Source organism: Muntiacus reevesi, chromosome 17, assembly GCF_963930625.1.
Source record: "Muntiacus reevesi chromosome 17, mMunRee1.1, whole genome shotgun sequence".
NCBI classification, from domain to species: domain Eukaryota; kingdom Metazoa; phylum Chordata; class Mammalia; order Artiodactyla; family Cervidae; genus Muntiacus; species Muntiacus reevesi.
In genome coordinates, this window is record NC_089265.1 from 9,335,282 (window position 1) to 9,363,238 (window position 27,957).

General features: G+C 41.1%; 1 protein-coding gene across 3 annotated transcripts in view; it reads left to right on the top strand.

Annotated features, from left to right (window-relative positions):
* Positions 1-27,957, top strand: part of INTS9 (integrator complex subunit 9) — a 121,383-nt gene that overhangs the window by 75,386 nt on the left and 18,040 nt on the right. For all 3 annotated transcript variants that reach the window (XM_065908099.1, XM_065908097.1, XM_065908098.1), the window contains 2 exons: positions 18,334-18,445; positions 21,693-21,873. In XM_065908099.1, the coding sequence (XP_065764171.1) occupies positions 18,334-18,445; positions 21,693-21,873 (293 nt within the window). The remainder of the gene's footprint in view (positions 1-18,333; positions 18,446-21,692; positions 21,874-27,957) is intronic.

Here is a 27,957-nt window from a genome sequence, read left to right on the forward strand (position 1 = left end):
GATCCTTTTGAGCCATGTTCTTCTCTGGGTAAAAGCCCCAGGAATGGGATTGTTGGATCATATGGTAACTCTTTTTTTTTTTTTTTTTTTTTTAAGAAATCTCCATACTGTTCTCCATAGTGGCTGTACCAATTTACATTTCCACCAGCAGTGTCGGAGGATTCCTTTTTCTCCGCTTCTTCTTTCACATGTATTGTTTGTAGATTTTTTTTTATAATAGCCATTCTGACAAGTTTGAGGTGATATCCCACTATAGTTTTGATTTGTGTTTCTCTAATAATTAGTGATGTTGCACATCTTTTCATGTGCCTGCTGGCCATCTGTACATCTTTGGAGAAATGTCTGTTTAGGTCTTCGGTTCATTTTTTGATTGGGTTGTTTGTTTTGGGGGTATAAAACTGCATCAGCTTTTTTCTCATTCTGTGGGTTGTCTTTTTTTTTTTTTTTTCTGTGATTTCCTTTGCTGTGCAAAAGCTTTTGAGTTTAATTAGGTCCCATTTGTTTTTGGTTTTATTTCCATTATTCTAGGAGACAAATCAAAAAAAGATACTGGTGAAGTTAATGTCAGAGAGTGTTTGGCCTGTGTTTTCTGAGTTTTTATAGTATCCAGTCTTACATTTAGGTGTTTAATCCGTTTTGAGTTTATTTTTGAGTATAGTATTAAAGATTGTTATGTCTTCATTTTTTTTTTTTAACATGTAGCTGTCCAGTTTTCCCAGCACCATTTATTTCTTCCATTGTATAGTCTTGCCTCCTTTGTTGTAGATTAATTGACCACAGGTGCATGAATTTATTTCTGGCCTTTCTGTCCTCCTGCTCCATCGATCTGTAATTCTGTTTGTGTGCCAGTCCCATGCTGTCCTTGATGACTATAGCTGTGTAATACAGTCTGAAGTTCAGGAAGCCTGATTCCTTTTGCTTTTCTTTCTCAGGATTGCTTTGGCTATTCAGGGTCTTTTGTGTCTCCATGCAAATTTTAAGACTTTTTTTATCTAATTCTATGAAAAATGATGTTCGTAATTTGGTAAGGATTTCATTGAATCTGTATATTGCCTTGAGTAGTATAGTCATTTCAACAATATTGATTCTTCCAATCCAAGAACATGGTACATGTGTCCATATGTTGGTGTCATCTTCAGTTTTTTTCGTCAGTATCTTATACTTTTTGGAATACAGGTCTTTTGTCTTGTTCAGTTCAGTCACTCAGTTGTGTCAACTCTTTGTGACCCCATGAACTGCAGCACACCAGACCTCCCTGTCCATCACCAACTCCTGGAGTTCACCCAAAGCTATGTCCATTGAGTTGGTGATGCCATCCAACCATCTCATCCTCCATCGTCCCCTGCTCTTCCTGCCCTCAATCTTTCCCAGCATCAGGAGGTAGGTTTATTCCTAGGTATTTTACTCTTTTTCAATGCAATGGTAAGTGGGATTGTTTCTTAAATTTCTCTTTCTGATCTTTCATTGTTAGTGTATAGAAATGCAACAGATTTTTGTATATTAATTTTGTATACTGCACTTTACCAAAGCATCAGCCTTTTAAATCTTTCTGATTTTAGTTTCTACAAACATTCTTTTTTGTTGTGTAAGGACACTTAACATGAGGTAGGTGCTCAGTCACTCGGTTGTGTCCAGCTGTTTGCAGCCTCATGGACTGGCCCACCAGGCTCCTCTGTCCATGGGATTTTTCAGACAAGAATGCTGGAGCAGGTTGCCATTTCCTACTCTAGAACATAAGCTATACCCTTATAATAAAAGTGTAGCTGTACAATACATGGTTGTTGACTATAAGTGCAGTGTTGTAGTGTTGTATGGCTGATCTCTAGAGCTTTTTCATCTTGTTTACCTGAAACTTTATGTCCTACTGTTTTATCAAAGTTAGATTATTTGTGTCTGAACATTTAGGATCATAGTTCCTCTATAAGATCATGCTGCCTTTAGGTCACCTCTGGGACTTAAGAGATTTCTCAACACTTCCAATAACCAGAACCTGATGTGTGTAACAGAGATGGTCGCTCATTTACTCAGCAAATACTAATTTTTTAATGTTTACTAAGGGCCCGCCGTGTCAAGCACTCATCTAGGTGTTAGAGATTCAGTGGTGGCCCACAGACAAAGTCTCCTCTCACGGATCAGTATTCATATGATGAGAGAGAATGGCATGATGAAAATAAATGAGCAAAATGCTTCCACGTGGCGACACAAGCACTGAAAACAGAGCTCTGTAGAGAGTGCTGGTGACTGGTTTAACTTGGATGGTCAGAGAGAGCTTCTGGGGAAACATCTCATTGGAACTGAGACGTGGGGAAATGAGGCATGTAAAGCTGTGTGGGCAAAGTATGACAGAGATGTGGCAGATGAAGAGCTCCTAACACTAGAACAAGCTGGGCATGTCTGCAGAGCAAGAGGACACCCTTGTGATTGCATCGTATGAAGTGTGATCATGACATGTCCAAGATGCCAAGCCATGTAGGACTTCATGAGAAGTTTGAATTTTATTTGAATGTATAGACTGAGGCTTTTGGAAAGTTTTAAGTTAGTCTTTCTTTAACAGTTATATTGGCAAGAAGCTCAGTGTTTTAAGTATTGTTATAAGTGTTACTTAACTCCATTTTTTAGATATTTCTAAAGAATTTATGGTTCATTTTCTAAATTTTTTCATGTTTATAAAAGGTCAGTTTAGTTCAGTCTCTCAGTCATGTCCAACTCTTTGCAACCCCATAAACTGCAGCACACCAGGCCCTGAAATGATGGGGCCGGATGCCATGATCTTAGTTTTCTGAATGTTGAGCCTCAAGCCAACTTTTTCACTCTTCTCTTTCACTTTCATCAAGAGGCTTTTTAGTTCCTCTTCACTTTCTGCCATAAGGGTGGTGTCATATGCATATCTGAGGTTATTGATATTTCTCCCAGCAATCTTAATTCCAGCTTGTGCTTCTTCCAGCCCAGCGTTCCTCATGATGTGCTTTGCATATAAGTTAAGTAAGCAGGGTGACAATATACAGCCTTGACATACTCTTTTCCCGATTTGGAACCAATCTGTTGTTCCATGTCCAGTTCTAACTGTTGCCTCCTAACCTGTGTACAGATTTCTCAGGAGGCAAGTCAGGGGATCTGGTATTTCCGTCTCTTTCAGAATTTTCCACAGTTTATTGTGATCCACACAGTCAAAGGCTTTGGCATAGCCAATAAAGCAAAAGTAAATGTTTTTATGGAATGCTCTAGCTTTTTTGGTGATCCAACGGATGTTGGCAATTTAATCTCTGGTTCCTCTGCTTTTTCTAAATCCAGCTTGAACATCTGAAAGTTCATGGTTCACATACTGTTGAAGCCTGGCTTGGACCATTTTGAACATTACTTTGCTAGCGTGTGAGATGAGTGCAATTGTGCGGTAGTTTGAGCATTCTTTGGCATTGCCTTTCTTTGGAATTGGAATGAAAACTGACCATTTCCAGTCCTGTGGCCACTGCTGAGTATTCCAAATTTGCTGGCATGTTGAGTGTAGCACTTTCACAGTATCATCTTTTAGGATTTGAAACAGCTCAGCTGGAATTCCATCACCTCCACTAGCTTTATTTGTATTGATGCTTCCTAAGGCCCACTTGACTTCGCGTTCCAGGATGTCTGGCTCTAGGTGAGTGAGCACACCATTGTGATTATCTGGGTATAAAAGGTGGTGCTAGTGTAAAGAACCCACCTGCCATGCAGGAGACATAAGAGACGTGGGTTTGATCCCTGGCTCCAGAAGATCTCCTGGAGGAGGGCATGGCAATCCACTCCAGTATTCTTGCCTGGAAAATGCCACAGACAGGGAGCCTGGCGGGCTACAGTCCATGGGGTCGCAAAGAGCAGGACAGGACTGAAGCAACTTAGCAAAGCACATGTCTATCTTCCCATGTTTATAAAGGAGGGCAATGGAGATTGGATAGGCAATGGGTGATGGACGGATAGATAACAATGATGATGGATAGACAATGGGTGAGATCCATGTCCCATTTTAATATGAGAAAAGGAATGTTGTAAGTCTAGAACCATAGAATGCTCTGAGCTGCCACTCTGCTTTGTTTTCATACCTTTTTTGTAAGCAACTTTCATTTCAAGGTCTAGAGGGGACAAGTTGCTAGTTTTTCCTATAGCTAGCAGAATTCTGGGCCTTTCCCGCTTGCTGAAATCAAAAGCCCATCAGTGTCATCTTCATCTGCTTCACTGAATCAGAATTTTGTATTGGCAGCTTCTGTCATTCCTGATATATTCTTTCATAAAAGACAGAAAGATTACTTGGCTGCCAGTTCTTCCGATTTGTCCTGCTTAGATCAAAGCCTTTACAGTACTATCGATGTAATTTCCAGTAAATTATTCTTAAAAGATCCATAAATTTAAAGGGAAAAATAAGGTCTTGAAAGTAATGAATAATATACCTAAGTAATTAATTTTAGTTTCTAGCTGGCAGCCACTATTGTATGTAAAAAAGAAAGTAAATTAGATTTTCTTTTGCCCAGATGATTGGATTCTGTATTGAATTAGCAGGGATAAGAAAAGATTTGTTTTGAAAAAGCTCAGTAGTCTACTTCAGATGTCAGCAAACTATGGTCCTTGAACCAAATTTGATCTCCCACCTGTTTTTGTTAATGATGTTTTGTTGAAATATAGCCACACCCATTGTTTTATGGGTTGTTTGCAGCTGCTTACACCCTGTCACAGCAGTTATGAAGTTAGACTTTATATTAATAGAAAAGGGCCAATTCAGCTTTAGTAATGGAAGCCCATAAGCTAGGAAGAATGTGGCAGACTGTTATGCTGATCTAATAAGCATATGGAAATAAGACTTTGGGTTCAGCCTGAAATAGTAAGGATGGAAAGGTAAGTGAAAACATTGGCGGATCTTAAATTCAACAATCATTTCTTGAGTGCCTACTATCTTCAGGGAAGGAAAAATATAAGGCAGACATTTCATACCTGGATGACTCAGAGAGTAGTGATAATGACATGAATACAGTTGACAAGTTGGCCAGGGGCAGGGGTGGTCATTAGGTGCAGAAAAGGGTAGTAGGTATGATGAATGGGAACTAGAGAGAACATGAGACAAGTGGAAATGCAGAGCTGAAACTTAGACATGAAGGTAAGACTGGAGACAAATTGGAGAGCCATCACATTTTTTGAAATATAAGTGCTGAGGACTGAAGACTGAGCTGTGGAAAACTGTTAAATTTTGATAAGAAGTACTTTGTCATTTATGTGTAAGTATATCATAATTTCCTTCTTAATGTTTCTGATTTAAATAACCAGAGGTTATTGTATAGTATACTTTTATTTGTTTCAGGCCTATCCAGTGTGGTTAGACTTAGGGTTAAATAAGACTTTTGTCATATCATGGTTATGTTTCAGGAGTCTATTTAATTTTTTTGTGTGTTACAGTAAGAATTTACAGATTCATTGAAATTTGTTCAGGCTTACTTTGAAACACAATTCCTTTTTTGTAAATGTTCTACATATGTTGGAAAAGACTGTATTCACTGCTGAATGAAAATTTTTTCCATATATATTTATCCTTTTGAGTTTGTTGTGTTTTTAATTTTCATAACTTTGCTCAGCTACCAGTATCTGAAAAAGATGCGTTATTTGTTGATTTATCCTGTTCATATTTTAAGCCGTGTACTCAGGGATATGTGTTTGTGTTATCATTATGTCTTGTTGATCAATTACTCCTTCTATCAGAATGTTTCCTGTTTTTCTCTGTCAAGGCTACGTTAAAAGCCAGGAGTCTTTTTCCTTTCTACAATTGCTGCTAGTGTTTTTCATCCTTTTTTCCGCTACTCTTTCTATGTCCTTTTCTAGTGAATCCCTTGCAGACAACGTAGTAAAGAATTTTTTTTTTCTTTTTTAATCTACAGAGTCTCTTTGATTAGTGAAACCTATTTATGTTTCTTAAATCACTATTTCAGTCTTGTTTTTGCCATCTTCACATTTTTTTAGTTTACTTCATTCTTTCACCTGTGTTTTCTTGCCTTTTTTTAGAAGACTAAATTTCTTTTTGCAGGTTTGAACATATATGTCTATTTTTTCATTTTTAATTTTATCCTGAAGCATAGTTGACTCATAGGAATCATAGAAAAAGCTGGCTTACACCCAGTATTCAAAAAGCTAAGGTCATGGCATCTGGTCCCATCACTTCATGGCAAATAGGTGGGGAAACAATGGAAACAGTGGCAAATTTTATTTTCCTGGACTCCAAAATCATTGCAGTCAGTGACTGCAGCCATGAAATTAAAAGACACTTGATCCTTGGAAGAAAAACCATGACAGACCTTGACAGTGTATTAAAAAGCAGAGACATCACTTTGCCGATTAAAGTCCATATTGTCAAAGCTAGTAGTAGTATTTCCCAGTAGTCATGTATGGATGTGAGAGTTGGACCATGAAGAAGGCTGAGCACTGAAAAACTGATGTTTTCGAATTGTGGTGCTAGAGAAGACTTGAGAGTCCCTGGGACTGCAAGGAGATCAAACCAGTCAATCCTAAAGGAAATCAGTCCTGAGTATTCATTGGAAGGACTTATACTGAAGTTCTAATACTTTGGCCTCTTAATGGGAAGAGCCAACTCATTGGAAAAGACCCTGATTGAGATCAGGAGGACGAGGGAAGAACAGAGGATGAGATGGTTGGATGGAATCACTGACTCGATGGACATGAGTTTGAGCAAACTTCGGGAGATAATGAAGGACAGGGAAGCCTGGTGTGCTGCAGTCCATGGGTTTGCAAAGAATCAGACAGGACTGAGCTACTGAACAACAATAGTTGATTCAGTGTTGTGTTTGTTTCAGGGGTACAGACAGCAAAGTGATTCAGTTACACATGTATCTGTTCCTTTTCAAATTCTTCTCCCTCCTGGGTTGTTACATAATATTGAGCGGAGTTACCTGTGTTATACAGTAGGTCTCTCTATGTTATCTATGTATATCTTATTCTTCCAGTTTATTCCTCCTTTTGTTCTTCCTGTGAGTATCTTTATCACTGTCTGTCTCTCCCTCTAGTTTCCTTTTGTCCTTTTCATCTTTTTTCTCTTCTTTCTTCCCACCTCTCCCCTACCCACCGTTGTCAGTAGTGTCTAGAAATTTAGTCTCAGATTATTTAAAACTCCAGAAGATAGTGAAGGACAGGGAAGCCTGGTGTGCTGCAGTCCATGGCGTCACAGAGTTGGGCATGGCTTAGTAACTGAACATCAACAGGGTGGTGAACGTACTTCGACAACAGTGAACTTTATTCTTTTTTTATTTTCACTCTTATTTCCCATAAAGCTCACAATCCTCCTAGATTTACTTTTCTTTTTCCAGGAATAATTGAGGAATATTCACCATGAGGGTCTTCAAATGGTAATCCTTATGAGAGTTTGATCTACTGAGAATATGTTTAAAATTTCCTCACATTTAGATGATAGCTTTTATCATTTGGAGAAGAAAATGGCAACCACTCCAATACTCTTGCCTGGAAAATCCCATGGACAGAGGAGCCTGGTAGCCTACAGTCCATGGGGTTGCAAAGAGTTGGACACGACTGAGTGACTTCACTTTCACTTTCACACGATAGCTTAAGTGAAAGTGAGGGTCGCTTAGTCCTGTCCGACTCTTTGTGACCCCATGGACTATACAGTCCATGGAAGTCTTCAGGCCAGGATACTGGAGTGGGTATCCTTTCCCTTCTCCAGGGAATCTTCCCAACCCAGAAGTCGAACCCAGGTCTCCTGCATTGCCGGTGGATTCTTTACCAACTGAGCCACAAGGGAAGCCCAAGAATACTGGAGTGAGTAGCCTATCCCTTCTCCAGCGGATCTTCCCTACCCAGGAATCAAACCAGGGTCTCCTGCTTTGCAGGCGGGTTCTTTACCAACTGAGCTGTTAGGGAAGCCCTAATAAATGATAGCTTAGATAGATATAAAATTAAAGGGAAAAAACTCTGAACCTATAGCCCTATGAAACTATTTCTTCATTTTCCACTTGTACCCTTATTGCATTGAAGAATTGCAAAGCCCATCAGATTTGTGGTCATCTGTGGGATCTGCTTGTAGAATTTTCCCTTTATCCTCAATGCTCTTAAATTTCACTGTGATGTATTTTAAATGTATATTTTCTCCTGTTTGTTTTCCTGTCTGTTTTTCCTGTAAGATCTTCCAATTTCCTTTAACATAGAAAAATTCTTTAATCATTTTTTAAATTATTTATTCCTTCTGCTTGATTTTTTTTCTTCTTGTATAACTTCTAGTATATAGATATTGAGACATCTGTGTTTTCCATATCTCTTTTCTTTTATATTTCTCATCTCTTTACAGTTCCCTGCTTCAACTCATGAGTTCATTCTTTAGCTATATCCATACTGCTTTTCAACCTGTGTATTGCATTCTTTATTTCAATGGTTATATTTCCATATACAGTATCTCCAAATGTTGCTTTTTATACTTTTTTTAATACTTATTTTTATTTATTTGGTTGCACTAGATCTTGTTGTAACACATGGGATATTTAGTTCCCCAACCAGGGATTGAACCCAGGCCCCCTGCGTTGAGAGCCTGGAGTCTTAGCTGCTGGACCACCAAGGAAGCCCTACACTTATTTTTATTTTATTTACTCATTTTTACTTTCTTTGTGCATGGACTTTTTTTTAATGCAAATGCTACTGTTCCATCTCGTTTGTTTATTCTCTGTGCAGGGTAGGTTGTTGTTCTTAGTAGACGTTGCATTCGTCAGTTGTCTGGTTTTATTTCCCTGTCAGCTCTTACCACTTACCTGCCTCTCAGGGAAACCCTCTTGTACCTCAGCTCCAGACACTGCTTTTTTCCCAGAAGTTGTCTCTCTGACTTGTTACTGCTTAGCCTTGTGAGGTGAAGGGAGTAAGCAAGGGCTTGTGGGTGTGTCTGCACCTTCTGCGAACATTGATGCCACTATTCCAGGTATTTTCTCCCTCGCACTCTGTTGGAGCAGGCTACCGTCTGCCAGGGGTACTGCAGAGGAGAGGAGAAGGGTCAGAGAGTTCTCTTCCCGGCCCTTGTTCTTCCCTTAGTGCCCAACCCTTTTTGGTCTGGCTCCTCCTGGCGTGCTGCAGTCCCTGGGATCGCAGAGTCGGACATGACTTATCCACTGAACAACAACATCCAGGACCCATAGTCTCTCTGGGAATTTATTCTAGTTTTTCAGTTTCTCAAAATTTGTCATTTGCCTTTCTTTCTACACTGTCCCTGAAATTCTACAAGACAGCCAGCAGCTTGTGTTTATGCTCTGTCTTGTCAGGATTTTTCATTTTGTTTTAAATTAATATTATTTTCTAAGTCATTTAGTTGTGTCCAACTATTTGTGACCCCATGGACCATAGCCTGCCAGGCTCCTCTGTCCATGGGATTCTCCAGGCAAGAATACTGGCATGGGTTGCCATTTTCTTCTCCAGAAATTTCTGTTAGAACAGTAATTTATGTTTATTATAGTAGTTTTGTGTGTTACCGTGTTAGTTGCTCAGTCCTATCCTACTCTTTTCAGCCCCATGGACCCCATAGCCCGACAGGCTCCTCTGTCCATGGGATGCTGCAAGCAAGAATACTGGACTGGGTTGCCATTCCCTTCTCTTCCTGATCCAGGCATCAAACCCGGGTCTCCTGCATTGTAGGCAGATTCTTAACCATCTGAGCCACTTATTTTAGTAGTTTTGGAAAATATAAAATTCTCAAAGGAAAAAAAATGTAATTATCTTAAGATTAAGAGAGAATTTACAGCCTGATTTTCTGCTCTTTCTGATTTAATGAACTTTTCTTAGACGATTAGGTCTACTACGTGATATTTGATAGCTACCTAATTCCATCATATGGATATATAGTAAAGTATTTAACTGTTTTATCACTGTCAGAGATATAAATTATTTAAAGCTTCCCCCCCTCCCCCCCGAACATCATCATCTTCAAACAGATGTGCCCAGAAAGAGGGCGTTGGATACAGTTTAAAAACTATAATGCTATTAGCACAGAATAAACAGTAACCATTGGATGAGTCCCCTGAACACATTAGCAATAACTAGAGAGCACTTTTGGTTATTAGAGCCACAGCCTTTTTGGCCTTGGAAATTAAATTAATGGATTTGCTTGTGCATTGTGAACCAATGTTTGAACTTTTATTTTTCTATTATGATGGTTTAAAAAGGCAACTTTATATTCATTATTTCAGTAGTTTCCTGGTTATTCTGCCTGACTTCAGGGGTGGGGCTTGAGTTTTAGATGTGAAAATCACCAGTATAAAAGGGCAAAACCTGCATATACCCAGACATGGGGAGCCACAGAATTTGGGGTAGTTTTAGAGGCTGGCTTAGGACAGGACACTGATACCCATGCAAGACTACAAGAAAAAAAAAAAAACAATTTGTTTTAATGTTTATTTATTTATCTGGCTGTCCCAGGTCTCGTTGCCGCATCTGGGATCTAGATCTAGTTCCCCGACCAGTGACAGAACCTAGGGCCCCTGCATGGGGTGCAGAGTCTTAGATACTGGACAACAGGGAAGTCCCAAGGCTAAGATTTGAAGTGTGGAACTTTAAAGTTAGTGGTAGATATTTGTTGGTGTTGTTCGTATCAGCAGTACTTAAGGGTTTGCGTTTGGTTCGTTTATGATTTCAATCTTTTCCCATCCTTATCCTGATCACGAGAGGGACCTGGAAAGGTGTCCATCTCCCCCCTTCAGCTCTCCTGCACTGAGGACTCTCCTTACCGCCTTGCCTGGAACAAAATAGGGAGTCCAGGCTCAGTCAGTCACTGGGCTATTTCCAAGCCAGTTAACATTGGGTCTTGAGGCTCAAACAGGTGGTTCTCAGGATGCCAGACGGGTGGTGAGTATCTGTAAGAAGGAGAGGAGAGATGTTTTGACAGCAGAGGCTCCCTGTGGAAATGTCTGCCTTAGAGCAGTGGTTCTTTTCTTTCTTCTTCTTCTTTTTTTTAATATTTATTCATTTATTTGACTGTGCTGGGTCTTAGTTGCATCATGTGGGATCTAGTTCCCTGAACAGGGATTAAACCTGGGCATTAGGAACATGGAGTCTCAGCCTCGGGACCACCAGGGAAGTCCATAGAGTAGTGGTTCTTAACATCTTGTGGGTCACAGCCCCAAAATCCTGGTGGTAAGAATCTGATAAGAACTGTTTTAAAAAAAAAAAATCTGTTGCACATCTATATGACATTTTACATTTATTTTCTGAAGACTGAGCTTATAGAGTCTTCAGAAACCCATTATTATTCATCAGGTTAAGAATCCCTGACATAGAGCATTGGAAAGAAATTTTTTTTCTTTGTAAGAAATAAAATTTTTTTTTAAATCAATTGAGAATTTCTATCCAGTCAGTACCCTGAAGCCTCTGGTGTTCACAGTGGGAATTACTTCTTGCCCTTGGGAGTGGAGGAGGCTGGTGGCCAGCCTGAGAGAATGTTTTCTTCTAGCACACACCGCCTCTATTTTCTCTGCCTCCTCTTCCTGACCCTGCTCCCCCTGGTTAGTTTTCCTGAGGTCTTAAAGTCTTTGGCATGAAAATAAAAGCAAAAATAAACAAATGGGACCTAATGAAAATTAAAAGCTTTTGCTTTTAACAAAGGAAACTATAAGTAAGGTAAAAAGACAGCCCTCAGATTGGGAGAAAATAATAGCAAATGAGGAAACAGACAAAGGATTAATCTCAAAAATATACAAGCAACTCCTGAAGCTCAATCCCAGAAAAATAAATGACCCAATCAAAAAATGGGCCAAAGAACTAAACAGACATTTCTCCAAAGAAGACATACAGATGGCTAACAAACACATGAAAAGATGCTCAACATCACTCATCATCAGAGAAATGCAAATCAAAACCACAATGAGGTACCATTACACGCCAGTCAGGATGGCTGCTATCCAAAAGTCTACAAGCAATAAATGCTGGAGAGGGTGTGGAGAAAAGGGAACCCTCTTACACTGTTGGTGGGAATGCAAACTAGTACAACCACTATGGAAAACAGTGTGGAGATTTCTTAAAAAACTGGAAATAGAACTACCATATGACCCAGCAATCCCACTTCTAGGCATACACACTGAGGAAACCAGATCTGAAAGAGACACGTGCACCCCAATGTTCATTGCAGCACTGTTTATAATAGCCAGGACATGGAAGCAACCTAGATGCCCATCAGCAGATGAATGGATAAGGAAGCTGTGGTACATATACACCATGGAATATTACTCAGCCATTAAAAAGAATTCATTTGAATCTGTTCTAATGAGATGGATGAAACTGGAGCCCATTATACAGAGTGAAGTAAGCCAGAAAGATAAAGAACATTACAGTATACTAACACATATATACGGAATTTAGAAAGATGGTAACGATGGCCCTATATGCAGGGCAGAAGAAGAGACGCAGAAGTACAGAACAGACTTTTGAACTCTGTGGGAGAAGGTGAGGGTGGGATGTTTCGAAAGAACAGCATGTATATTATCTGTGGTGAAACGGACCACCAGCCCAGGTGGGAGGCATGAGTCAAGTGCTCGGGCCTGGTGGGCTGGGAAGACCCAGAGGAATCGGGTGGAGAGGGAGGTGGGATGGGGGACCGGGATGGGGAATTCATGTAACTCTATGGCTGATTCATATCAATGTATGACAAAACCCACTGGGAAAAAAAAAAAAAGAGGTCATATTGCTGGTCACTGGAGATGGGGTTGGGGAAGAGGAACTGGTGAAGGCAGTTTTTAGAGTTAAGACAGTTGCTTGGATAGGTTTGTTTTGCTCTGTTTTGTTTTTTACATTTTTCTTCTTCCCTCTGAATTCCCCAAGTGTTTTGTTGTTGTTTATGCATTTCTCTGAAATGGATGCTCTAGAAGTTTTCTGTTTTTTTGTTTGATTGATTTTTCTAATGCATTTTATTGTTATAAATCTGTGACTTGCTTCTGATCTTCATGTGGATGTACATGTTAGCTTTTTTCAGCCACTCCTTAGTCTTCTAAGGAATTAATTCTTGAAGGAATTCATTTCCTTTGAGATATTCTCAGGAAATATCTGCAGGCTGCTGCTTCTCCTTCTGTGCCCGGCCTTATGGAGATCTTACAATCAGTCAGGTTCAGTCCTTGGGAATTTTCCGGAAGTGTCTGACTTTCCCTGACACAGAACATAGGGGATTAAAACCACTTGCTTACCTGGCGCCCAGGGTAGAGCTGAAGGTCAACACAAAGACCTTTTCCTGCATCCACAGAACCCAGCCTTCAGTATAGCCAGTTGAAGCTGCCTTTGCTCCTCTGATCAGCTGGCCCCATGAAACATCTGGGCTTCAGTTCTCCTTTGTCTTCTGTCACATCAGAGCCCACTACGTGAGAGCCAGGCCTGGGCCGAATATTGACCCTTCAAGAAGGGGCAGTCTGAAAAAATCACTTCTCTTCTTCGGGCCTCAGTTCCTCTGTGAAGACCAGATGACTGAGTTTCTAGTAACACATCTGTCCGCAGCGGTCCCTCAGATATGTCCACGAAGGGCCCACTCCTCCTGGGACAGGACACAGCCATGTCCCCAAAATGTTATTTAAGAAAGATGTCTGGGACAAACCACCACACAGTGCTCCCCACCTTAGCTGCCAAGGCCACAAGAAGTTTTCTCCTCTCCATGGACATAGCCCCAAGTTGTCCCGAAGCCTCAGCCTCCTCGGGTCAGTCCTGAGGAAACAAAGCTCTGTCCTCACTGGTGAAGCAATGTTAGCCAGTGAGAGTTAAACCTAATATATTTAAGGGCAGTTGCAGTGAGGAAGCTGAGCTACAAAGAGTTCGTGATTGGCTTGAAGGATTGGACTCGGGAGACAGATCCCATGAAGCAAGGAGGGAGAGACTGGACCACTTAATGGGCTCCTGTCTTCTTCTTTCTACACATGCTGTTTGGTTTCTAACCTGGCAGAGCGTTTCCTTCTCTGAGTTACTGTGCACTGCTTACATGCCTTCATCTCTTTGTTCATGCCTTCCTTCCCGCATCTAGTCTGTGGTGTTTCTTAACCTCCTGCTTTGGATAGTGGGCTATGCTCGACTGTAAGGGAAACGTAAATGGGGAGGTGCTAGGTTTACACCGGTTACCGTAGAGGAAGAACATGGGTGCCCAAAGGACTTTCTCCAGGGTACAAGTGATGGGTCCTGTCAGGTTAGAAATCCAGTCCAGGGCTGTGGGATTCAGACGTGGGGCATATCCCTTCCCACTGGGGATCAAGGAGACCGCTGAGTGGGCTCTAATTGGCATCAGAAGGCTGGATGTGATGTGTGGGACTATCAATAACCTCAGATATGCAGATGCCACCACCCTTAGGGCAGAAAGTGAAGAAGAACTAAAGAGCATCTTGATGAAAGTGAAAGAGGAGAGTGAAAACGTTGGCTTAAAGCTCAACATTCAGAAAAACTAAGATCATGGCATCCGGTGCCATCACTTCATGGCAGATAGATGGGGAAACAGTGTCAGACTTTATTTTTCTGGGCTCCAAAATCACTGCAGATGGTGACTGCAGCCATGAAATTTAAAGATGCTTGCTCCTTGGAAGGAAAGTTATGACCAACCTAGACAGCATATTCAAAAGCAGAGACATTACTTTGCTAACAAAGGTCCATCTAGTCAAGGCTATGGTTTTTCCAGTAGTCATGTATGGATGTGAGAGTTGGACTATAAAGAAAGCTGGGCACTGAAGAATTGATGCTTTTGAACTGTGGTGTTGGAGAAGACTATTGAGAGTCCCTTGGACTGCAAGGAGATCCAACCAGTCCATCCTAAAGGAGATCAGTCCTGGGTGTTCTTTGGAAGGACTGATGTTGAAGCCGAAGCTCCAGTACTTTGGCCATCTGATGCAAAAAGCTGACTCATTTGAAAAAACCCTGATGCTGGGAAAGATTGAAGGCGGGAGGAGAAGGGGACGACAGAGGATGAGATGGTTGAATGGCATCACCGACTCAATGGAGATGAGTTTGAGCAGACTGACTCCAGGAGTTGGTGATGGACAGGGAGGCCTGGCGTGCTGTGGTCCATGGGGTCGCGAAGAATCAAACACGACTGAGCAACTGAACTGAACTGAGGAATCCACAAGAAATGTCTGAGTTACAGGGCTAAATCTGTGAACATCCAGTGTGACTCAATCATGAAGTATTTTATAACATCCAGATTGGTGCTAGTCATGTTGTAGCACTGCCTTTGTTTTTTATTATGGACATTTAATTTTTAAAGGAATGTGGTAATAGCTGAGGTTCAGAGATGAGGGTGTTTTCCAGGCCAGAATTGCTCCTGAGTCATTGTTTAGATTAGTTGTCTTTAATTAACCTTTTGGAGATCATGGCCCCAAATGACAACCTGATTAAATCTGTGGGAGAATGTATATAGGGAGACAGAATTGTATGTACCATTTTAGGAGGTTCTGAGGGCCTCTGAATCCCCTATCAGCCCTGTGAATCATTAGTGGCTTGTTCTGATAAGGTCCTTATAAAATTGTCCTTTTAAGCTAAGTGTGTGTGTGTGTGAGTGTGAGGGTGTGTGTGTGTGAGAGAGTGTGTTAGACGCTCAGTCATGTCCAGCTCTTTGTGACCCATGAACTGTAGCCCGCCAGGCTCCTCTGTCTGTGGAATTCTCCAGGCAAGAATACTGATTTGTTTTGTTTTAGTTGCTCAGTCGTGTCTGACCCTTTTGCGACCCCACGGACTGTAGTCCCCCAGGCTACCCCATCCATGGGATTCTCTAGGCAAGAATACTGGAGTAGGTTGCTGCTCCCTTCTCCAGGGATCTTCATGACCTCAGGGTCAAACTAGGGTCTCCTGCATTGCAGGAAGATTCTTTACCATCTAAGCCACCTGGAAAGCCCTTCTCATCCATAAGTTAAATATACTACCGAACAAAGCTTGGTACCTTTGGTCACCATTCCAGTTTCCTTCTGCTTGACATATGCACACAGTGAGCGTTCCCAGGCTCCTCACACATCAGTTACTATAAACCTCTGTGCTTTACTTCCCCTTCCCTCCTTTTCTGGAAACAATGAACGTACGTGTGTTTGTTGAGAAGGCAAATACGCAGGTCAGTTCTGCCCGAGCAGAAGAAAAACTCTTACACGCATTGTTGTGTATCTGTGCAAATAGCAGTTAGAAGCTGCTCAACATAATTGTCACAACTGAACATCTCCTGTATCCATGTTTTTAAAAAATGCTTTTCACATTATTAAGCAACTTATCTAACCACAATCATGTTATTTAAAAAAAGTAATGAATCCCTATGTCCATGCAGATATAAGATGCTGAAGAATGATACATCAAAAGGCACGTGGACTCAGAGATAGCAATTCAGGTGGTGGTTCTTGGCTGCACTGCTGTTTGAAATTTTACTGAGAAATTTGGATAGAAAAGAGGAGGGATAATGTTTATCCCTCCTGTTTTTTCCTTCTGATGTTCTAGTGAGTAGGTTAAATGAAATTGAGCAAAAGATACATTACAAAATGAAAACATTGACGAGCTCTCTAGCATCTCGCCCTTTGGGCCTTCTATTTTTCCCCTTTCTATTCTTCTTATTAAATACTTTAAAATTTTTATTTTTATGCAGTTTTAAAAAATATTTATTTGACTGTACTGGGTCTTAGTTGCAGAACGTGGAATCTTCAATCTTCAGTGAAACATGAAGGATCTTTAGTTGCAGCATGTGGTATCTAGTTCCCTGACCAGTGATCAAAGCTGGGCCCCCTGCATTGGGAGCACGGAGTCTTAGCCACTGGACCACCAGGGAAGTCCCTATTTTTATACAATTTAAAAAGATTACTATTTACAGTTATTATAAAATATTGGCTATATTCCTCATGTTGTACAATACATCCTTGCATGGGCCTTCATATTTGTTTCCAGTTTTAATCCTGATTTATTTGGAAGAGCTACTTTGTATTTTTTTTTAAATGCTCTGAAAGCAGTCAAAATGAAATTCAAAAATAGAACAACCTAAGGATTGCATAACATTGTGTTATAGGACTCCATAGGCTATAGGAAGATCATGTAACTTAGCGCATGAGACTCTTGAGAAATCCCTGAAGGGAGACGGATCATTTTTTTTTTTCATTTATTTTTATTAGTTGGAGGCTAATTACTTTACAATATTGTAGTGGGTTTTGTCATACATTGACATGAATCAGCCATGGATTTACGTGTATTCCCAGCCAAGCCTCTGGGCTAGGTTTCTTATAAAATGATCTGTCTCAGTTAAGATGGATCATTTTATAAGAAACCTAGCCCAGAGGCTTGGCTGAGGTCCCCTACTGGTAGTTGAATTGAAGGGGGGCTTTACATTTCTGGTTCCTGATCCACTGTCTGTCCTCTCTTCTCTGCCACTGACTATTGGGGAAAAGCACCCCAGCTTTTTGAGTCTCGACCTCTGTATTTCCACAACATTCCCAGTTTCATGTACGTGGCAGAGCTGTTTTGAGAACCAGACCATACAGTGCAGGGGATCTCACGGCATGATCTCCAGACCACCATCCACATCCCCACCAGGAGCATCTCCTGGGAGCTCATTAAAATTACATCTTCTCAGGCCACACCTCAGACCTGAATCAGAAACCCTGGGGTGGGGGGGCAGCACTCCACCTCCAGGTGATCCTGGTACAGGCTCAGATTAGGACCACCTCAAATTTGTGATGATACGTGTAACATGGCTTTACAAAAAGAGCTTCTTTTTTTTTTCTTCATATTTTTGGGGGGTTATCCTTTACCCTTTATCCTTAACCTTTTTTTTATCCTTTATCCTTTTTTTTCTTTTTTTTTTTTTTTAACTTTTTCCTTTATAATGGAGTTCCAGGCAGCACAGTGGTAAAAAGTCCACCTGCCAGTGCAGGAGACAGATGCGTGTTTGATCCCTGGGTCAGGAAGATCCCCTGGAGGAGGAAGTGGCAACCCATTCCAATATTCTTGCCTGGAAAATTCCGTGGACAGCGGAGCCTGGTGGGCTACAGTCCCTGGGGTCGCAAAGAGACTGACACAGCTGAGCATACACACTAAGCGTGCACACAGCTAATTAATAGTGTGGTGGCTTCAGGTGGACACCAAAGGGACTCAGTCATCTATACACATGAATCCATCCTGCCCCAGTGTTCTGTGAGTTTTCATCGCCCCGTAAAGTCCCCTCCCACTGGTACCCATCTCCCTTGGGCAGACACTCTTCAATGATAGGCATGTTGTAAAAGGAAGGGAGAGGACCTGTTGACAAGTTGGACCTGGAAAGACCATTGATTGTGTTCTCTTTTTCCTTTCCTTCTGATACCTAACCTTCTTTTGTTTAATTACTAAGCCTAGTTCTCTGTGGTTTTTCAGCCCATGGACCAGGCATCTCTCAAAAACAGCGATGTTCTCATCCTGACGGGCCTTACCCAGATTCCCACCGCAAACCCTGACGGCATGGTGGGTGAGTTCTGCAGCAACCTAGGTATGTGTCCAGGGAAAGTCTTACATGGGAGGAAATGGTTTACGTTTATTTTTGATCACCCTGCTCATATGGTACTTTTTTGTCCCTTTGCTTCATATTCACACCCTCTGATGCACCCTATTACGACTTTTTCCCTCATTTATTTCCACACTTTCTGCTTATCCTTCAAAACCTACTGTTGTCAACAAAAACAGTTCTTAAGCAACTTAAATCTGAAGGCACGATAAGAAGGGTGGTTATAACAGTAAATTTGAATTTTTAGCAATTATACAACGGATGCTCAACATTCTCCCACTTACATAGAAACTCTTACTTTTTTTGCTTTTTGGTGGGTTTTGCAGGTGGGTCAGGGGTACTTACAAGATAAGCAGAGTTAAAGAAGGGAATAATCCTGTCTTTGCTTTTCAAATAATAGCACAGAAAAGATTGTTAATATTTTGAATTCACAACAAGGATACATTGAACAGGTGTATTTTTTCCCAAAAAATATTTGCTTGGTATTATTTTTTCTTCTTTGGGTGGGGGGAACTAAAATTGAGAGACTTGCTGAGTATTTTCTCCTGGAATAAATGTATGCTTCTTTGGAATAATTGTCAATAAAGTCTAGAAATGCTGTATTTCTTCTAGAAATGTGTAGGTTGCTTCCTGTGTTAGCCAAATACCAAAGGCTGGTGGCTTTAAACAACACTTATTTCTCACAGTTCTAGAGGCTAGGATGTCAGGGATGCAGTGGCCAGCACGGCTGGATTCTGGTCAAGGACCCTGTCTCTGGCTTACAGACGGCAGCCTTCTGGCTGTGTCCCCAGATGGCAGAGAAAGGCTGCCCTGGGGCCTCCTCCTCTTTTTATAAGGGCACTAATCCCATCATGGGGGCGCCACCCTCATGACCTCATATAGACATGGTCACCTACCAAAGGATCCCCTTGCTAACACTGTCACATTGAGGGTTAGGGCTTCAATATATGAACTTCAGGGGACACATTCATTCCATAACTGTTACCAAAGAGGAGTTCATGAGCTCAGGCCCCTCAACCCTGTTACCTCAGCTCTGGGGGAGGGAAGTGGTTGTCTTCTAATATTTACATGGAAGGCACTAGCCTGTGAAATTTCACTTTCCCTTGCCAATAGTTGTAGCCTTTTTTATTCCACCAGTAATTTACTCTTGGGCTTCCTAGGTGACTCAGTGGTAAAGAATCCACCTGCCAGTGCAGGAGATACAGGTTTGATCCCTGGGTTGGGAAGATCCCCTGTTACAGGAAATAGTGACCCACTCCAGTATTCTTTGCTGGGAAACCCCACAGACAGAGGAGGCTGGCAGGCCACAGTCCATGGGGTCACAAAGAGTCGGACGTGACTGAACAACTAAACAACACTTTACTCTTACCTTGGAAAAATAATTGGACTGGTCTCAAGGAGACTCTTTGTATGTTTGTTTATAACTCTAGAATCATGGAATCCAAGAGCTTCAGATCTTAAAAGAATCTTCCATGTAATCCATTGTTTCTCAGAGGGGTCCACTAACCACCTGCCTCAAATTTTGAGGCTGTGCCACAGTCAGACTGTCTGAGGAAAGAAGAGACCTAGTAGAGAAGTTGTATTTTTAACATGTTCTGGCATCTTCCTACAAAAGAAAGCTTGAAAGCCTCTCATAAGCAATGAGGAAGCTAAGGCCCAGGAGGTTGCAGTGGCTTTCCGAAGGTCCCACAGCTTGAGATGGGGTGAGACTGGAGCCCTGCATCTCATCTTTTCCCTGGTTCCTCCTCCAGTAAAGCGGGTCAGCCAGGCCTCCATGCACAGCAGCTTGGAGAAAATGGATGTGAGAGTTGGGAACATACAGGGGGATAGAAGGCATCAGAGAGTTCAGGTTCTGTGCCCTAACTTTGCTTGTTTTCATCTATGTTGGAAACTAGACAAGAAAAGAAATTGAGAGCTTTGACTTGTTTAGCCAGTTCTAATCTGATTTTGGTTATAAGTTGCAATTCCTCATTTGATAACTGATTTTAAGCGTTTAAAGTTTAGAAGATTTTCTTATAGACAAAACGCTCATGGAAGAAAATGCTACTAGAATGAGTCAAATGGAAAAACTTGGCCTATTTCTTTATGGTCACCCAGCAATGATCAGAGACCAAACAGAGACAAATGAAACAAAGTTCTGAGCAGGAGCTGAAAAGAGAAGGCACTGAGATGGTCTGTCCCGAAGCTCATCTGCCATTGGGAACTTGAAAACCCAAACCCATCCCTGCACACCCTGGTCCCAGGGCCTGAGATGTTGCTTAATCCCTCAGGTGATCATCAGTAAGCCTCTGGACCCTCCCACACTGGTGCTAGTCTTCAAAAGAAGTCAGTTGTTGGGGCTTCCCTGGTGTCTAGTTGGTTAAGAATCCTCCTGCCATTGCAGGAGACCTGGGTTCTACCCCTGGTTCAGGAAGCTCCCGCAATCCTCGGGCAACCAAGCCCGTGCTCCACAACTGCTGAGCCTGTGCTCTAAGAGCCCAGGGGTCACAGCTACTGAAGCCCGTGACCCCAGAGCCCATGCGCCGCAAGAAGAGCTGCTGCAGTGAGAAGCCCGCGCATCGCAACTGGAGAGTAGCCCCGGCTCACACGACTAGAGAAAAGCCCTCCCAGCAACGAAGACCCAGCAGGGCCAAAAATAAATAATTCTTTTTTTTTCAAGTTAATTGTTTGTCGAATGGGCCAGTGACTGAGAATACTTACTAAAATTGTTCCTTTTAAAAAATAACTCAGGCTCCTCCCCACCTGCACACTATAATACTGCTGAGTTTATTGGTATTTGAACTACAAAGCAAGCAACTGAAAATAAGAACTCAAATCTTTTTTTGTTCTTTAAATTTTGATTAAAATTTTTGTTTTGATGACTTTTGCTTAAGAAAATAGTGTATTTGTTCATTTAAAGTGGAGACAAGATTAAATGATTTTTTTTTCATGTATGGGTATGAAAATCTTTTTTGCACTAAATATCTCAGTTGATAGAATATTAATTTTTTTGTACATTTCCCCCCAAAAAAACAAAGTTGATTGTTACCCAAATGAAGTGAATCTTAGGAACAGAAGTGGAAAAATGAAAGAAATGCAAACAGAATTTGTAAAGTTCTGTCCTCCGTGTATAAAACTGTTCTTTTCATGCTACTTTCCCCACTCTGGCCTCAACTTTTATTTTTTCTTTTTTGTTTTTAATATTATTGAAGTCTGTTTGATTTACAGTGTCATGTGGTTTCCACCCCTCTAGCACTGACAGTACGGAACGGAGGAAACGTGTTGGTCCCCTGCTACCCTTCTGGAGTGATCTACGACCTCCTGGAGTGCTTGTATCAGTACATTGACTCGGCCGGCCTCTCCAGCATCCCTTTCTACTTCATCTCCCCAGTGGCTAACAGTTCACTGGAGTTTTCACAGATTTTTGCCGAGTGGTAGGTCTCTGTTTATCCTATGATCCCTACACTCAAGCTGTAAGAAAAGAAAAAGCTTTTTAGTTTTAATTTAAAAAGAAATAGAAATAATCCTATTTTTTCTCACCTTACTGTGAAACCTTCATTTTTTCCCCCCTCTGTGATATGAAGATTGTATTAATAAAACCTAGAGCAGTTACTTTGCTAGGATTTAGGAGAATTGTTATCAAGAAGGGAAGGAGGAAAGGCAAAGACATAACTTAGCCAGCAGTTTCAAAATGAACAACAGAACTACTATACACTTACCTTCTCACATGCTTCCCTCTGTCTGTTACAAAGTGCAGTTACATTCTAAAAGCTAAAAAAAAGTTTCAGACCCAAGCTCATGTTCTCTGAAATTTTTAATACCACATCTTATGGAGAAGACTAGCTTATTTTTCCATTTCAATAGTATATTTGGTGACAGTGTTTTATTACAACAGGAAATTATTTGATCAAATCCTAGGATGGGTAAACTATTGAACAGTATGAAGTGGGTGAACCTTTTTAGGATTGTTTAGATGGGTGTTTGATTCTAGCTCACCTGGCCACAAAAAGGCAGGGGTAGGAGGAAATACTGTAAATTACACACCAGACTTAATGGTACCTGAGGGTGGGGTTGTGACATACAGATGTGCTTAATCCCGTCTACTGGTGTGATGACCTGGTGGACACAGTAGTCTACAAAGCCTCTGATCTGAGAGAAATGTGCACATTATTCTGTGCAGCGTTCACTCACTCGGGGAGATGGTGAAGGCCAGGGAAGCCTGATGTGCTGAAAGCATCTGAACCGCAACTGTGCTGCATACAGCATTTGTGCAGCTCATCCTGGTGCTGTGCTTGCCTGCCCCACTTTTAAGTACCATTTTTCTCTTCCCATTTTAGTTGTACTCAAGGCCCTTTTTTTCTGCTTTTAAATTCAGACAGGCTTCTTCATCCCACGTGCATATTATTCATGGTCGTTCATAGGACCTTTTGGTGTTATTTACATTATTTTTGACTTAGTGACTCACAATAAAAGGTCACTTTTATTGGTGGCTATTGAATTTCTTCTTTGATTAGAAGTCTCTTCTCCCCCATTATGGGAAGGTAATCTTGAATAAGTGGCAGTCCACATAAGGATCACTGAACGTTTATCAGCATGTTCTAAACGTCTTCATCCAGACCCTCAGCTGAAAATACTGAACAAGGCAAGCTCCGGGGCCAGCCCTGTGGGCCCCTGTGGATGGTGTCCTCCTAACTGGGTGTCTGCCCTTCCAGTCCACTCTTGTCAGAATGTCTGATGGGATAAGACTTGGGACTAGTAAGAGTAGGTTGTTTTTGACTTCCTGTTTTTTGTTATTTGTTTTTAATATGAGTTTAATATATGTTTACTAGAGAAAAAGAAAGTTACAGAGAACAGTAAAAATAATCTGAACCCATGATCCCACTACCAGAAATAATGTCAGTATTAGATTCTGATGTATTTCATCTTTCTATATAGGGATCATGCTGAACATTTAATTGTGAATCCTGCTTTTAAATTTTTTAATCCGCATTGCAGGCGGATTCTTTCCCAGCTGAGCTACCAGGGAACCCCAAGAATACTGGAGTGGGTGGCCTATCCCTTCTCTAGTGGGTCCTCCTGACCCAGGAATCGAACCAGGGTCTCCTGCATTGCAGGCAGATTCTTTACCAGCTGAGCTACCAAGGAAGCCCAATACCAGATTAGAGCATTAGAAAATCTTTGATACCATCATTTTTCCTTGACTGCATTATGACATCATGACTCATCATTTATATATAGTATAATTTACGTAACTATTGTCTTATGGAGTAGACAGGCTTTTCCCAGTTTTTTTCCTTTTAGTGATAAATTTTCAAATAATATAATTCTGTATATTTATGACTAATCTGCTTTGGGTAAGTTACAAAAGATGCTGTCACTGGATCAAAAGGTATACATATTTTTTAATGTTCATTATACAAATGTAAATTGCTTTCCAGAAAAATTTTTATGTCTTCTGTAAATTATTCCTTATTTGCCTATTAACATTTCAGAGGTGTTGTACCTTTATCTATTTACTTGAACGCTGTAAATGTATTAAAGATCCTAATGCTTGGTTATATCTACAGATATTGTTTCCCATTTTGGCACTTTTTTAAGACATGTTTCCCCCAGTGTTCATGTCTTACATGCTCATCCATTCTGTATCAAAGTAAGAAATTAACATGAGCACGGTACTATTAACTGGACTCCAGTCTTTATTCATATTACACCAGTTATTCCACCAATGCTTGTTTCCTCTTCCAGGAGCCAGTCCAGGGTACCACATGAATTCATTGGTTCATTCATCTTTAATATTTATGCGTCTGGCTGCACCAGGTCTTTGTTACAGCCTATGAACACTTAGTCAAAGCATGTGGGATCTGGTTCCCTGACCAGGGATTGAACCTGGGCCTCCTGCATTGAGAGCACTGAGTCTTAGGCACTGCGTCACTGAACCAGAGAAGTCCTCCACGTTGTATTTCAGTTTAGTTGTTCAATCGTGTCCAACTCTCTCCGACCCCATAGACTGCAACATGCCAGGCCTCCTTGTCCATCACCAACTCCCAGAGCTTGCTCAAACTCATGTCCATCAAGTCGGTGATGCCATCCAACCATCTCATCCTCTGTTGTCCCCTTCTCCTCCTGCCTTCAATCTTTCCCAGCATCAGGATCTTTTCCAGTGAGTCAGTTTTTTACATCTGGTGGCCAAAGTATTGGAGTTTCAGCTTCAGCATTAGTCCTTCCAATGAATATTCAGGACCAATTTCCTTTAGGGTTGACTGGTTTGATCTCCTTGCAGTCCAAAGGACTCTCAAGAGTCTTCTCCAACACCACAGTTCAAAAGAATCAATTCTTCAGCACTCAGCTTTCTTTATGATCCAACTCTCACATCCATACATGACCATTGGAAAAATCATAGCTTTAACTCGACGGACCTTTGTCAGCCAAGTAATGTCTCTTCTTTTTAATGTGCTGTCTAGGTTGATCGTAGCTTTTCTTCCAAGGAGCAAGCATCTTTTAATTTCCTGGCTGTAGTCACTATTTGCAGTGATTCTGGAGCCCAAGAAAATCAAGTCTGTCACTGTTTCCATTGTTTCCCATTTATTTGCCATGAAGTGATGGGACCAGATGCCATGATCTTAATTTTTTGAATGTTGAGTTTTAAGTCAGCTTTTTCACTCTCCTCTTTCACTTTCATCAAGAGGCTCTTTACTACTTCTTCACTTTCTGCCATAAGGGTGGTGTCATCTGCATATCTGAGGTTAGTGATATTTCTCCCGGCAGTCTTGATTCTAGCTTGTACGTCATCCAGCCTAGCATTTCTCATGATGTACTCTGCATATAAGTTAAATAAGCAAGGTGACAATATACATCCTCAATGTACTCCTTCCCCAGCTTGGACACAGTCTGTTGTTCCATGTCTCGTTCTAACTTTTGCATCCTGACCTGCATACAGATTTCTCAGGAAGCAAGTAAGGTGGTCTGGTGTTCCCGTCTCTTTAAGCATTTTCCACAGTTTGTTGTGATCCACATAGTCAAAGGCTCTAGCGTAGTCAGTGAAGCAGATGTAGATGTTTTTCTGGAATTCTCTTTCTTTTTTGATGATTCAACAGATGTCGGCAATTTGATCTCTGGTTCCTCTGCCTTTTCTAAATCCAGCTTGAACATCTGGAAGTTCTCAGTTCATGTACTGTTAAAATCTGACTTGGAGAAATTTGAGCATTACTTTGGTAGGATGTGAGATGAGTGCAATTATGCGGTAGTTTGAACATTCTTTGGCATTGCCTTTCCTTGGAATTGGAATGAAAACTGACCTTCTCCAGTCCTGTGGCCACTGCTAAGTTTTCCAAATTTGCTGGCATATTGAGTGCAGCACTTCAAAGCATCATCTTTTAGGACTTGAAATAGCTCAGTTGGGATTCCAGCTTTGTTAGTAGTGGTGCTTTCTAAGACCCACTTGACTTCCCATTCCAGGATGTCTGACTCTAGGTGAGTGATCACACCATCATGGTTTTCTGGGTCATGAAGATCATTTTTGTATAGTTCTGTGTATTCTTGCCACCTCTGCTTTATATCTTCTGCTTCTGTTAGGTCCATACCATTTCTGTCCTTTATTGTGCCCATCTTTGCATGAAATGCATTTATCTCTTTAATTTTTTTGACAGAAGTATTTTAGTTTTATACTTCTATGTATTGATGCTAATTGATCTATTATCCTTTGCAGCACTCTACATTAAAGTTTTAAACCAAGCTCTTTTATTTATCCCTCTTAGCTGAGTTTGAAATAAAGACATTACTAAAGATGCTTACTCCTTGGAAGGAAAGTTACGACCAACCTAGATAGCATATTAAAAAGCAGAGACATTACTTTGCCAACAAAGGTCCGTCTGTTCAAGGCTATGGTTTTTCCAGTGGTCATGTATAGATGTTAGAGTTGGACTGTGAGGAAAGCTGAGCGCCGAAAAATTGATGCTTTTGAACTATGGTGTTGGAGAAGACTCTTGAGAGTCCCTTGGACTGCAAGGAGATCCAACCAGTCCATCCTAAAGAAGATCAGTCCTGGGTGTTCATTGGAAGGACTGATGCTGAAGCTGAAACTCCTATACTTTGGCCACCTCACGCGAAGAGTTGAATCATTGGAAAAGACCCTGATGCTGGGAGGGATTGGGGGCAGGAGGAGAAGGGGACGACAGAGGATGAGATGGCTGGATGACTTCACCGACTCGATGGGCATGAGTTTGAGTAAACTCCGGGAGTTGGTGATGGACAGGGAGGCCTGGCGTACTATGATTCATGGGCTCGCAAAGAGTCGGACACGACTGAGCGACTGAACTGAACTGAACTGATTGTCTCTTTAGACAATATTAATAAATAACCCTTCAAAAAGTATCTTGTTTTTGTATTTTACATTTTCTTCCACAAAGGATATAAAATGATGTTTTTAAAGTGGAGTTCAACCAAAGGTAGGAAAAATTAGATAATAGACTTTATAATGAAGTTCAGACAAAACCTAGACCCCCAGAGTCCTGAATTATTCCATCAAAAGTAATATCTGTTCAAATTGTTGAAATGCTTTAATTCTGCTTTAGTAGGATTCTTTGAAGCAGTTCTAGCAAACAATCACTGCATGTATTTTTTCCCCAACTTTTAAAAATGTCAGACCTACAGAACACCACATACCTTGATTAACTTTTTATCACATTTTCTTTTCCAGAAATCTCCATGTCTTAAATGTCATATCTGAGTAGGGAAAAACAGACTACCTAAAACAGTCAGTGTCTCTAGATTAAGACAGTTCCTAGAGAGATTTATCACTCTCATTTGACTTACCAAATTCTGCTATTTATGAAATGGTACATGTACAAAATAGAAATCTGTCTCAACAAAAAATTACTTTCTACTCAAAATTGATCACTTTGGAATTCCCTGGTGGTCCACTGGTTAGGAGTTCGTGCGTCCACTGCAGGAGGCATGGGTTCAATCCCTGGTCTGGGAATTAAGATCCTATAAGCCTTGCCACTCCAGTACTCTTTAATGGAAAATCCCATGGACAGAGGAGCCTGGTGGGCTGCATGCAGTCCATGAGGTCTCGAAGAGTCAGACACGACTGAGCGGCTTCACTTTCACTTTTCACTTTTGTGCATTGGAGAAGGAAATGGCAACCCACTCCAGTGTTCTTGCCTGGAGAATCCCAGGGACGGGGGAGCCTGGTGGGCTGCCATCTATGGGGTCGCAGAGTCGAACACGACTGAAGTGACTTAGCAGCAAGCCTTGTGGTACAGCCAAAAAACTGATCACAACTAAATGAAATACAGTATCTTGGATTGGATCCTGGAACAGGAAAAAAAAAAAAAAATCAGTGGAAAAACTGGTGACAGCTGAGTAAAGTCTAGAGCTTAGCTAACTGTAATGTACTGATGTCAGTGTCTTAGTTTAACAAAACATTGTGAGACGGTGAAAGGTATATGGGAACTCTGTACTATCTGCAAGTTTTCTGTAAATCTAAAATTACTCCAAAATAAGAAGCTTGTGTTTTA